Here is an 11,565-nt window from a genome sequence, read left to right on the forward strand (position 1 = left end):
TCTCTCCCTGGCTCTGGGAAGGGAGTGGGGGCTGGTGGTTAGAGCAGGGGGGGCTGGGAGCCCGGACGCCTGGGTTCTCTCCCTGGCTCTGGGAGGGGAGTGGGGGCTGGTGGTTAGAGCAGGGGGGGCTGGGAGCCAGGACTCCTGGGTTCTCTCCCCGGCTCTGGGAGGGGAGTGGGGGCTGGTGGGTTGGGCGGGGGGGGCAGTGCCAGGCCCGGATCTCTGCCCTGGCCAATGGGAGCTGCTCCATAGTTGCCTGCAGTTGTGCAATTCGCACGGGGATTCTGCCGTGCAAAGGAAGGGGCGGGACTCCAGGGCAGGTGGGTGTTGCTCCCAATACCACACCGCAGGCGGAACGGCCGCTTTGCTCCTTTATTGGATACATGGAGCCGGCTTCGGGGGGGGCCAGGCCAGGTGGGGGGGGCGCGTCCCCTGCAGGACAGACACCCCCCCCGCACACACTCCGTGGCTCACGCGTTCTTCTTCTTCGGGGCCGCCCCGCACGGCCGCTTGCTGAGTGTGGTGAGGATCTGGTGCTGCTGCTGCCGATACGGGACCACGAAGTTCTCGGGGGACAATTCGCCGACCCCCTCGGCGTCCACCCGGCCCATGAAGATGTAGCTGGAACCTGAGGGGGTGGGGGAGACACAGAGACAATCACGAGAGGTGTTAGATGCAGCCACCTCTGGGGCGGGGCGGCCGGTGACCCAGGGACCCCTCTCCCGGCACTGAGATGCAGCCACCTCTGGGGCGGGGCGGCCGGTTACCCAGGGACCCCTCACCTGGCGCTGAGATGCAGCCACCTCTGGGGCAGGGCGGCCGGTTACCCAGGGACCCCTCGCCTGGCGCTGAGATGCAGCCACCTCTGGGGCGGGGCGGCCGGTTACCCAGGGACCCCTCGCCCGGCGCTGAGATGCGCCCACCTCTGGGGCAGGGCGGCCGGTTACCCGGGGACCCCTCGCCCGGCGCTGAGATGCGCCCACCTCTGGGGCGGGGCGGCCGGTTACCCGGGGACCCCTCGCCCGGCGCTGGGATGCGGCCACCTCTGGGGCGGGGCGGCCGGTTACCCAGGGACCCCTCGCCGGCGCTGAGATGCGCCCACCTCTGGGGCGGGGCGGCCGGTGACCCAGGGACCCCTCGCCCAGCGCTGAGATGCAGCCACCTCTGGGGCGGGGCGGCCGGTTACCCGGGGACCCCTCGCCCGGCGCTGAGATGCAGCCCACCTCTGGGGTGGGGCGGCCGGTTACCCGGGGACCCCTCGCCCGGCGCTGAGATGCAGCCACCTCTGGGGCGGGGCGGCCGGTTACCCAGGGACCCCTCGCCCGGCGCTGAGATGCGCCCACCTCTGGGGCAGGGCTCCCCGTGGCCCCGCGCCCGCAGCTCACTCACCTTTCTTGAGGGCGGGGCACTGGCGGCAGGGCACCTCCAGGCGCAGGGTGGCCCCTTTCTCGGCCTGGGGCAGGCTGAGGGCTCCGGCCTTGTAGGTGTTGAGGAGCGAGATGGTAGCTGTGACCCGGTCGCCGGCCCCTCGCACGGCGGTTTTCACGGTGCCGGTGATAACTGTGAGACAGGGCACGGGGGGGGGGTGAGTCCTTCGGGGCACTTGACCCAGAGCCAGGGAAGACCCCCCCCCGCCCCCTCCCCGGACTCTTGGGTCCCTTACCAAAGTCGTTGGCACAGAAGTGGCTCTGGAGACTTCCTGACCGGCGGCATTTCTGGGGGCACTGAACCGTGGCTGTGGGGAGAAGAGGGGTTTAGTGCTCAGCCTGGGGGGGCAGCTTCCCCCCGACCCACATACCCCCTCCCGCAAATCACAGAGCCCAAGGACCCCAGGCCTGGGCTAGCAGGGGCTGCGGGTCGGGAGTGAGGGGCACCGGCAGGGCTGGGGGGGCTGCGGGTCGGGAGTGAGGGGCACCGGCAGAGCTGGGGGGCAGGGCTGGGTTGGCAGGGGCTGCGGGTCGGGAGTGAGGGGCACCGGCAGAGCTGGGGGGGCAGGGGCTGCGGGTCGGGAGTGAGGGGCACCGGCAGGGCTGGGGGGCAGGGGCTGCGGGTCGGGAGTGAGGGGCACCGGCAGAGCTGGGGGGCAGGGCTGGGCTGGCAGGGGCTGCGGGTCGGGAGTGAGGGGCACCGGCAGAGCTGTGCCTGGCTGCGTTCGCAGGGGCTCATCTTACCCGGCGTCTGGGCACTGGGTGGCTCGGCCTCGGGCGGGGCCCGGGCGGTGGGTTTGGGCTCGGGCGCCGGTTTCGGTTTCCCGGCGGGCTTGGCGCCGGCCTGGCCCGGTTTGGAGCCGGGGAAGATCCCGGGGGCGGGTTTCGTGGCCTTGTCGGTCGCCTCCGAGGGGCTCTTGACGGCGTAGGAGGCGGCGAAGCCGTCGGCCGTGACGCTGAGATCCGAGACGAACTGAACCAGGAGCTCGTTCCCCTCTGAGTAGATGGGGCTGCGGGGGAGACGGGTGAGAAAACCCCCCCTGCACCGGGCGCCGCCCCCCCCCCCGGCCCCAGGGCGGGGACTGGCTGGCTCAGGGGGGCGGGGAATGGGGCAGGGGCCTGTCCCCTCTAGGGGGCGCCGGCTCCCCCCCGGCCCCAGGGCGGGGACTGGCTGGCTCAGGGGGGCGGGGAATGGGGCGGGGGCCTGTCCCCTCTAGGGGGCGCCGGCTCCCCCCCGGCCCCAGGGCGGGGACTGGCTGGCTCGGGGGGGCGGGGAATGGGGCAGGGGCGTGTCCCCTCTGGGGGGCGCCGGCTCCCCCCCGGCCCCAGGGCGGGGACTGGCTGGCTCAGGGGGGCGGGGAATGGGGCAGGGGTCTGTCCCCTCTAGGGGGCGCCGGCTCCCCCCCGGCCCCAGGGCGGGGACTGGCTGGCTCGGGGGGGCGGGGAATGGGGCAGGGGCCTGTCCCCTCTGGGGGGCGCCGGCTCCCCCCCCGGCCCCAGGGCGGGGACTGGCCGGCTCAGGGGGGCGGGGAATGGGGCACAGGCGGCCGGGGGAGGGGCAGGGAGGCGGGGGGAGGGGCGGGGGCTCACCCGGGGGCGCGGTCGCCGCAGAACTTGCCGACGCGCCGGGAGTCGTCGGTGGCCCCCCCGTTGAAAACGGCCACGTAGTCGTAGCGACAGTAGGTGTCGTCCTCCACGTCAAACTTCCCGAAGGTCAGTTCCACCACCTGGGGAGGCGGGGCATAGAGTCAGCCCCGCCCCCTGGAGCCTCAGCCCCGCCCACCACAGTGACCCCCGCCCCCCCATCGTACCTGGCCCACGGGCGCGATGATGTGCCAGGAACAGCTGATCCCGGCCGGGTAGTTGCTCTCAGGCCAGTTCGGGGTCTTGAGGCTTCCCTGGGCCTTCTCCAGCTTCCCCCCACAGAACTGATGCTCTGCAAGACAAGCGGGGGTGGGGGGTCAGCGAGGGGGAGACCCAGAGCTTGGGGGGAGGCCCATTGAGCCTCCCCCCGCGGTGGCCACCCCCTGGGGTAATGGGGAGCGCGCCGGCACAGAACGGAGCACATGGGAGAGTGCGAAGAGAGAGGCGAGTGTGCACAGCAAGTGTGCGAGAGCAAGTGTGCTCAGTGCTTGTGCAAGGCTATAGGGGTGCACTGGCATTGTGCAAACACATGTGCGCTTGGGAGAATGCAGGTGTGCCGTACAAGGAAGCATGCAAAGGAATGAGCCTGTGCATGGGCTGTGCACGGATATATGGGTGTGCATGGGGAAATGTGCATGTAAGTGTGCAAAAATAGGTGTGCACGCACGTGAAGGCTGTATGATCTGATGTGCACGGATATAGGTGAGTGTGCACAAAGCAGTTTGCAAAGGAGTGTGAGCGAGTGTGCATGAGAGATGTGCAAGATACATGTGAGTGTCCGCACAGGGACCTGAGTGTGCAAAGACACAGCACACTGTGCAAGCAGGGAAGAGTTTAGTGTGCAAGAGCATGTGAGTGTGCCAGTTCGTGGTGCACATGGAATGCTGTGCACACCCACGGTGCCCAAGGGGAGGTCTGTGCAAATCCCACCATGCATGTGAGGAAACGTGCCGCCTGCTTGTGCAACCCTCGCTGCGTACGTGTGCAACTCCTGCCCGCACACGCAATAGTGCAAACTCCTCCCTGCCTGCGCTACGGGGCACAGGTCACCGTGCGAACGTGCAAACCCCGAGCAGCGCGTGCAGCCGGACCGCCGTCCACCTGGCAGCGCATCCACCTCGGCCTGCGCGTGCAAGGGTGCACAAACATCTCACACGCACAAGTGGAAACCTGCACCGGTGAACGTGCAAACTGCCGGCCCATGTGCAACCCCCATGTGAGCGTGCAAACCACCCACCCACTTTGGGGCAACCAAACGGCCACCTGCCTGTGTGCAAATCCCCACACTGCTGCCACGCTGACCCTCCTGGCCGTGCCCCCGCACATGCTCCAAGCCCCTTGTCGGTGCGGCCCGCTCTGGGGCGGCGCGGGGGGCAGGCAGGCGACGTCCCACAGGCCCCGACACAGCTGGCGTCACCCTGCCTGGGCCCGTGTTTGCTCAGCGCACGGCTTTCGGGGGCATTGGCCCTGGGGGGGGGAAGGGCAGTGGCGCCGGGAGGGGGGGAGGGGAGAGACGGACTTGTGCAAACCTGCAATTTCCACGGTTTCCGCGGTTGGTAATTACAGGCCATGGAGGGAGCGGGGGCGGGGGGGGAGAGACAGGCGGGGCACAAGCAGGGGGGTGGGAGGGTCTCGCCCTGTCCAGCAGCCAAGCCCCCCCCCCGTCGGCCCCCACCGGACACAGCAATGGGACGGCGATGCGGGGGTCAGATCCCAGGCTGGGGGGGAGAAGGCGGCTGGTTTGGGGGTGCACAGGATGGGGGGGGAACTCCCCCCATCGTCACACCCCCATCGGTGCAGGTGCATTGTGGGTAACGCGCTCCCAGCATCCTCTCTGCCCCGGCGTCAGTGCACGGCATTGTGGGTAATGATTTCCCAGCATCCTCTGCCCCTGGCGTCAGTGCAGGGCATTGTGGGTAACGTGCTCCCAGCATCCTCTCTGCCCCTGGCGTCAGTGCAGGGCATTGTGGGTAATGATTTCCCAGCATCCTCTGCTCCTGGTGTCAGTGCAGGGCATTGTGGGTAACGCGCTCCCAGCATCCTCCCTGCCCCTGGCGTCAGTGCAGGGCATTGTGGGTAACGCGCTCCCAGCATCCTCTCTGCTCCTGGTGTCAGTGCAGGGCATTGTGGGTAACGCGCTCCCAGCATCCTTTCTGCTCCTGGTGTCAGTGCACGGCATTGTGGGTAACGCGCTCCCAGCATCCTCTCTGCCCCTGGCGTCAGTGCAGGGCATTGTGGGTAACGCGCTCCCAGCATCCTCTCTGCTCCTGGTGTCAGTGCAGGGCATTGTGGGTAACGCGCTCCCAGCATCCTCTCTGCCCCGGCGTCAGTGCACGGCATTGTGGGTAACGCGCTCCCAGCATCCTCTGCTCCTGGTGTCAGTGCAGGGCATTGTGGGTAATGCGCTCCCAGCATCCTCTCTGCCCCTGGCGTCAGTGCAGGGCATTGTGGGTAACGCGCTCCCAGCATCCTCTCTGCCCCTGGCGTCAGTGCAGGGCATTGTGGGTAACGCGCTCCCAGCATCCTTTCTGCTCCTGGTGTCAGTGCAGGGCATTGTGGGTAACGCGCTCCCAGCATCCTCTCTGCCCCTGGCGTCAGTGCAGGGCATTGTGGGTAACGCGCTCCCAGCATCCTCTCTGCCCCTGGCGTCAGTGCAGGGCATTGTGGGTAACGCGCTCCCAGCATCCTCTCTGCTCCTGGCGTCAGTGCAGGGGATTGTGGGTAACGATTTCCCAGCATCCTCTCGGCACCTCCAGCCCCTTTGCCCCAGGCCGCGATCCGACCACAATGGCGCCCCCCGGGGGCCAGAGCCCGGGCGGGACGGGCCGCGGCTTTCCCCCAGGGCTGGGGGGGCCGGTCTCTGCGCCCCGCCCCAGCCCCCCCAGCCCTGCGGGGGGGGGGCCATTGCCGGCGGGGGGAGAGGGCAGGCGGCCGGATACTCACCGTCCCAATAGTGCCAGGGCTCCCAAGCCAACCGGGAGTCTATATGGTTAGCTCCCCACTTCTGCCTTCCGCGCGGCCGGCCTGCAAAAGTCCCGCAGGTTGGGATGGGTGGGGGGAGCCGCTGGGGGGCAGGCGGGGGCGGGGGGCCATGCAAGCCGGAGGCACGGGGCACAGGCACGGGGGGGTCACGACGGCCGGAGAGGAGCCGGCGCGGGTAACAATGACCCAGCAGGGGCATTGTGGGTAAGAATTACCCAGCATCCTCTCTGCCCTGGTATCAGTTCAGGGGATTGTGGGTAACGATTACCCAGCATCCTCTCTGCCCTGGTATCAGTGCAGGGGCATTGTGGGTAACGATTACCCAGCATCCTCTCTGCCCTGGTGTCAGTTCAGGGGATTGTGGGTAATGATGACCCAGCATCCTCTCTGCTCCTGGCTTTAGTGCAAGGCATTGTGGGTAACAATTACCCAGCATCCTCTCTGCCCCTGGCGTCAGTGCAGGGGCATTGTGGGTAACAATTACCAAGCATCCTCTCTGCTCCCGGTGTCAGTGCAGGGCATTGTGGGTAACGATTACCCAGCATCCTCTCTGCCCTGGTGTCAGTGCAGGGCATTGTGGGTAACGATTACCCAGCATCCTCTCTGCCCTGGTGTCAGTTCAGGGGATTGTGGGTAACAATGACCCAGTATCCTCTCTGCCCTTGGCGTCAGTGCAGGGGATTGTGGGTAACGATTACCCAGCATCCTCTCTGCCCTTGGCGTCAGTGCAGGGGATTGTGGGTAACGATTACCCAGCATCCTCTCTGCCCTGGTGTCAGTTCAGGGGATTGTGGGTAACAATTACCAAGCATCCTCTCTGCTCCTGGTGTCAGTGCAGGGCATTGTGGGTAATGATGACCCAGCATCCTCTCTGCTCCTGGCATTAGTGCAAGGCATTGTGGGTAACAATGACCCAGCATCCTCTGCTGCTGTGGGGGAGGGATAGCTCAGTGGTTTGAGCAGTGGCCTGCTAAACCCAGGGTTGTGAGTTCAATCCTTGAGGAGGCCACTTAGGGATCTGGGGCAAAAATGGGTCCTGCTAGTGAAGGCAGGGGGCTGGACTCGATGACCTTTCGAGGTCCCTTCCAGCTCTAGGAGATTGGTCTATCTCCAGTTATTACCTTTATTACCTCCTGGCGTCAGTGCAGGGCATTGTGGGTAACGGTTACCCAGCATCCTCTCTGCCCTTGGCATCAGTGCAGGGCATTGTGGGTAATGATTACCTAGCATCCTCTCTGCTCCTGGCATCAGTGCAGGGCATTGTGGGTAATGATTACCCAGCATCCTCTCTGCCCCTGGCGTCAGTGCAGGGCATTGTGAGTAATGTGCTCCTGGCGTCAGTGCAGGGGATTGTGGGTAATGGTTACCCAGCATCCTCTCTGCCCTTGGCATCAGTGCAGGGCATTGTGGGTAATGATTACCTAGCATCCTCTCTGCTCCTGGCATCAGTGCAGGTGCATTGTGGGTAACGTGCTCCCAGCATCCTCTCTGCCCTTGGCATCAGTGCAGGGCATTGTGGGTAATGATTACCTAGCATCCTCTCTGCTCCTGGCATCAGTGCAGGTGCACTGTGGGTAACGCGCTCCCAGCATCCTCTCTGCTCCTGGCATCAGTGCAGGTGCATTGTGGGTAACGTGCTCCCAGCATCCTGTCTGCCCTTGGCATCAGTGCAGGTGCATTGTGGGTAACACGCTCCCAGCATCCTCTCTGCCCTTGGCATCAGTGCAGGTGCATTGTGGGTAACACGCTCCCAGCATCCTCTCTGCCCTTGGCATCAGTGCAGGTGCATTGTGGGTAATACGCTCCCAGCATCCTCTCTGCCCTTGGCATCAGTGCAGGTGCATTGTGGGTGACGCGCTCCCAGCACCCCTAGGAGATCAAGCGTCCCTGCACCCATTGGGGGGGTCCCCCTGCAGCCAGCCCCCCGGGGGGGAGCATGCGGGAGCCCTCAGCTGGGGGGAGGGGGGGCCCCGGGGGTCTCTCACCGTTGACGTGGGGCAGGCCGGCGCTGAACCAGACCAGGAAGCCGCGGCCCCCGGTGCCCTCGTCCGTCACCATGCGCAGCATCATGCGGTTGCCGGTGGAGAGCAGGGCCCCGGGCCGGAAGGTGCCGCAGAAGCGGCCCAGCCGCTGGCCGGTGGCCGAGTGCCCGTTGAAAACCTCCAGCGAGTCGTAGCGGCAGCCGGGGTCCGGCTCCAGGTCGAAGACGCGGAAGGAGAGAATCACCACCTGGCCCTCGGGCACCTGGGCACGGAGACAGCGGGTCGGCTGGGGGGCTGGGGGCAGACCCCCCACCTCCCCCTCCTCTGCACCCCGATTCCCCCCCCATCGCCCTCCCCTCCCCTCCGTACCGTGATGGTCCAGGTGCAGGTCTTGCTGGGCGGGTAGTGGTTGGGGAACCCCTCGCTGGCGATGTACCCCGAGTCGCCCACGTGTTCCCCGCCGCACAGGAACACGGGCCTGGAAGGGACCCCCAGAGTCACTGTCACTCGGCGCCCCCCGTTCGTGACCCGGTGCCCCTGCCAGCCCCCCGAGCCCTGCCGGTGCCCCTCACTCCCGACCCGCAGCCCCTGCCAGCCCCCCGAGCTCTGCCGGTGCCCCTCACTCCCGACCCGCAGCCCCTGCCCCCCCCAGCCCTGCCGGTGCCCCTCACTCCCGACCCGCAGCCCCTGCCAGCCCCCCTCAGCCCTGCCGGGGCCCCTCACTCCCGACCCGCAGCCCCTGCCCCCCCCCAGCCCTGCCGGTGCCCCTCACTCCCGCCCCGCAGCCCCTGCCAGCCCGGCCCTGCCGGTGCCCCTCACTCCCGACCCGCAGCCCCTGCCCCCCCCAGCCCTGCCGGTGCCCCACACTCCCGACCCGCAGCCCCTGCCCCCCCCAGCCCTGCCGGTGCCCCTCACTCCCGACCCGCAGCCCCTGCCAGCCCCCCGAGCTCTGCCGGTGCCCCTCACTCCCGACCCGCAGCCCCTGCCAGCCCCCCGAGCTCTGCCGGTGCCCCTCACTCCCGACCCGCAGCCCCTGCCCCACCCAGCCCTGCCGGTGCCCCTCACTCCCGACCCGCAGCCCCTGCCCCCCCCAGCCCTGCCGGTGCCCCTCACTCCCGACCCGCAGCCCCTGCCCCCCCCAGCCCTGCCGGTGCCCCTCACTCCCGACCCGCAGCCCCTGCCCCCCCCCCAGCTCTGCCGGTGCCCCTCACTCCAGTCCCGCATCCCCTTCCCCCCCCAGCCCTGCCGGTGCCCCTCACTCCCGTCCCGCAGCCCCTGCCCCCCCCCAGCCCTGCCGGGGCCCCTCACTCCCGACCCGCAGCCCCTGCCCCCCCCCAGCTCTGCCGGTGCCCCTCACTCCCGACCCGCAGCCCCTGCCCCCCCCCAGCTCTGCCGGTGCCCCTCACTCCCGCCCCGCAGCCCCTGCTGGCCCAGCCTGGGCTCCCCTCTGGCCCTGGTCCCCGCTGCGGTGAGCAGAGGAGCCAGCTGATGTCAGCATCCAGGCCCCAGCATCTGTTTGTCCTGGCCCGGGCGCCGGGGGCTGGGAGAGCGGCCAGGCCGCGGGCGGGGTGCGGAGCCCGTCCTGCCTCGTGAGGCCTCCAATGAAGTGAGCGGCCCCCCGGTCCCCGCGGGGGCTGAGACAGACACGCCTGGTCCGTGTCCCCCCACCCCCACCCCGTGGCCTGTGACAGCCCCCGGCCGGGACTAGCACCCCCGGCCTGCCCCCCGACACACGCCCTGGCCCGCGTCCCCAGCCTCGCCCACGCGGGTGACCCTGGGGACGCACGTGGTGCATGGGGACGTAGAGGGGGAGGCGAGTGTGAAAAACCTGGCACACTCGTTTTCCGGGGGGGGGGAGGTGGGTGTGTATAAGAGACAGCCCCAAATATCAGGGTGTCGGGTCCCGCCCAGGCCGAAGGAGCCGGCTCTGTCCGGCCTCTGACCCCGGTTCTGTCCGGCCTCTGACCCCACGGTTTGGTGACCATAAAAATCCGGTTTTCACCTCCCCACATCTGTCCCTGGGGTCCCAGCCGGCCCCCCCCCTATCGCCCCCACAAGAGAATTCAGAGAATCCAGAGATCTTGGCTCATCCCCGGCATCTGGCAGCTTCAGCTCCAGTCGCTAAATCCTTCCAGATGTGCTGGAGCCTGGCCTGTCCCGGCCCCCCCGGCCCTGCCGGTGCCCCTCACTCCCGACCCACAGCCCCCCGGCCCTGCCGGTGCCCCTCGCTCCCAACTCGCAGCCCCCCCAGCCACGCTGGTGCCCCTCACTCCCGACCCACAGCCCCCGGATCTGCCAGTGCCCCTCACTCCCGACCCGCAGCCCCCTGCTCGGCCGGTGCCCCTCACTCCCGACCCACAGCCCCCGGATCTGCCAGTGCCCCTCACTCCCGACCTGCAGCCCCCTGCTCGGCCGGTGCCCCTCACTCCCGACCTGCAGCCCCTGCCAGCCCAGTGTCTGTAGTAGGTCAGTTCCCACCACAGGACCCTGCTTCTTTGGGGTCAGGGGGAGTCGTGGGGCAGGGATCGGGGGCAGGGGGGAGTTGCGGGTCAGGGGGAGTTGCGGGGCAGGGTGGCGTTATGGGGCAGGGATGGGGGAAGGGGGGAGTCGGGGGGCAGATGGGAGTTATGGGGCAAGGATTGGGGGAATGGGGGAGTCGTGGGTCAGGGGGCGTTATGGGGCAGGGATCGGGGGGCAGGGGGGCGTTATGGGGCAGGGATCGGGGCAGGGGGGAGTCGTGGGGCAGATGGGAGTTATGGGGCAGGGATCGGGGCACGGGGGAGTCGTGGGGCAGATGGGGGCAGGGGGACTCGTGGGTCGGCGGCGTTATGGGGCAGGAATCGGGGGGCAGATGGGAGTTATGGGGCAGGGATTGGGGGCAGATGGGAGTTATGGGGCAGGGATGGGGGGGCAGGGGGGAGTCGTGGGGCAGATGGGAGTTATGGGGCAGGGATTGGGGGCACGGGAGAGTCATGGGGAGCTGGGGGCAGGGGGACTCGTGGGTCGGGGGCGTTATGGGGCAGGGATCGGGGGGCAGGGGGGCGTTATGGGGCAGGGATCGGGGGGCAGGGGGGCGTTATGGGGCAGGGATCGGGGGGCAGGGGGGAGTCGGGGGCAGGGCTGGGGGGCTGCGGTACCTCGTGGCGTTAGAGGCGGGGGCGGGGGGCGGGTCGCTCTGCCCCATGGCGCAGCCCCATAGCAGCAGCAGCGGCAGCAGCGGGCTCCGGGCCGGACTCATGCTGGGGCTGGGGCCGGGGCCGGTTCTGGTCCCTGCGCGGACGGGCCGGGAAGCGGCGGGTCGGGCTCGGCGCTGCCTTAATGGGAAGGAGCCGGGGGGAGGGGCGGGGGGCGGGTTCCCCGGGGGAGGGGCGTGTGGGGGGAGGGGCTGGCTGGGGATTCCCTGGGGGCGGGGCTGGCTGGGGAAGGGGTGGGGGGGGTCTGTGGGGGGAGGGGCTGGCTGGGGGATTCCCTGGGGGCGGGTTTAGCCATAGGGCGGGGCTGGCTGGGGGGAGCTGTGAGGGGGGGGTGCC

At 68.7% G+C, this 11,565-nt stretch overlaps 1 protein-coding gene across 2 annotated transcripts; it reads right to left on the minus strand.

The window, feature by feature from the left end:
• Window positions 1-352: 352 nt before the first annotated feature.
• Window positions 353-11,325, minus strand: PCOLCE (procollagen C-endopeptidase enhancer). Of its 2 annotated transcripts, XM_045000439.1 has the most exons (10): window positions 11,173-11,325; window positions 8,405-8,513; window positions 8,039-8,297; window positions 6,015-6,095; window positions 3,239-3,363; window positions 3,018-3,154; window positions 2,172-2,437; window positions 1,664-1,735; window positions 1,390-1,560; window positions 353-628 (listed from the first exon to the last, which is right to left on the minus strand). In XM_045000439.1, the coding sequence occupies exons 1-10, from the start codon at window positions 11,271-11,273 to the stop codon at window positions 471-473; spliced, it is 1,479 nt and encodes a 492-aa protein (XP_044856374.1). In that variant the 5' UTR covers window positions 11,274-11,325; the 3' UTR covers window positions 353-470. The 2 variants fall into 2 exon arrangements, with proteins under 2 accessions (XP_044856374.1, XP_044856375.1); XM_045000440.1 differs by lacking the exon at window positions 6,015-6,095 and having other exon boundaries at window positions 11,173-11,324.
• Window positions 11,326-11,565: the final 240 nt, after the last annotated feature.

This window comes from Mauremys mutica, unplaced genomic scaffold, assembly GCF_020497125.1.
Source record: "Mauremys mutica isolate MM-2020 ecotype Southern unplaced genomic scaffold, ASM2049712v1 000330F_np12_obj, whole genome shotgun sequence".
Taxonomy (NCBI): Eukaryota; Metazoa; Chordata; order Testudines; family Geoemydidae; genus Mauremys; species Mauremys mutica.

What these genes read in the sequence shown, in the direction of transcription:
- PCOLCE (XM_045000439.1), bottom strand. Translation starts at nt 11,273, where the DNA reads ATGAGTCCGGCCCGGAGCCCGCTGCTGCCGCTGCTGCTGCTATGGGGC. An exon ending in TCATCGCGCCCGTGGGCCAG is followed by an intron (nt 3,155 to 3,238) that starts GTACGATGGGGG and finishes CCGCCTCCCCAG; the next exon opens with GTGGTGGAACTGACCTTCGG. An exon ending in CTTCTGTGCCAACGACTTTG is followed by an intron (nt 1,561 to 1,663) that starts GTAAGGGACCCA and finishes CCTGTCTCACAG; the next exon opens with TTATCACCGGCACCGTGAAA.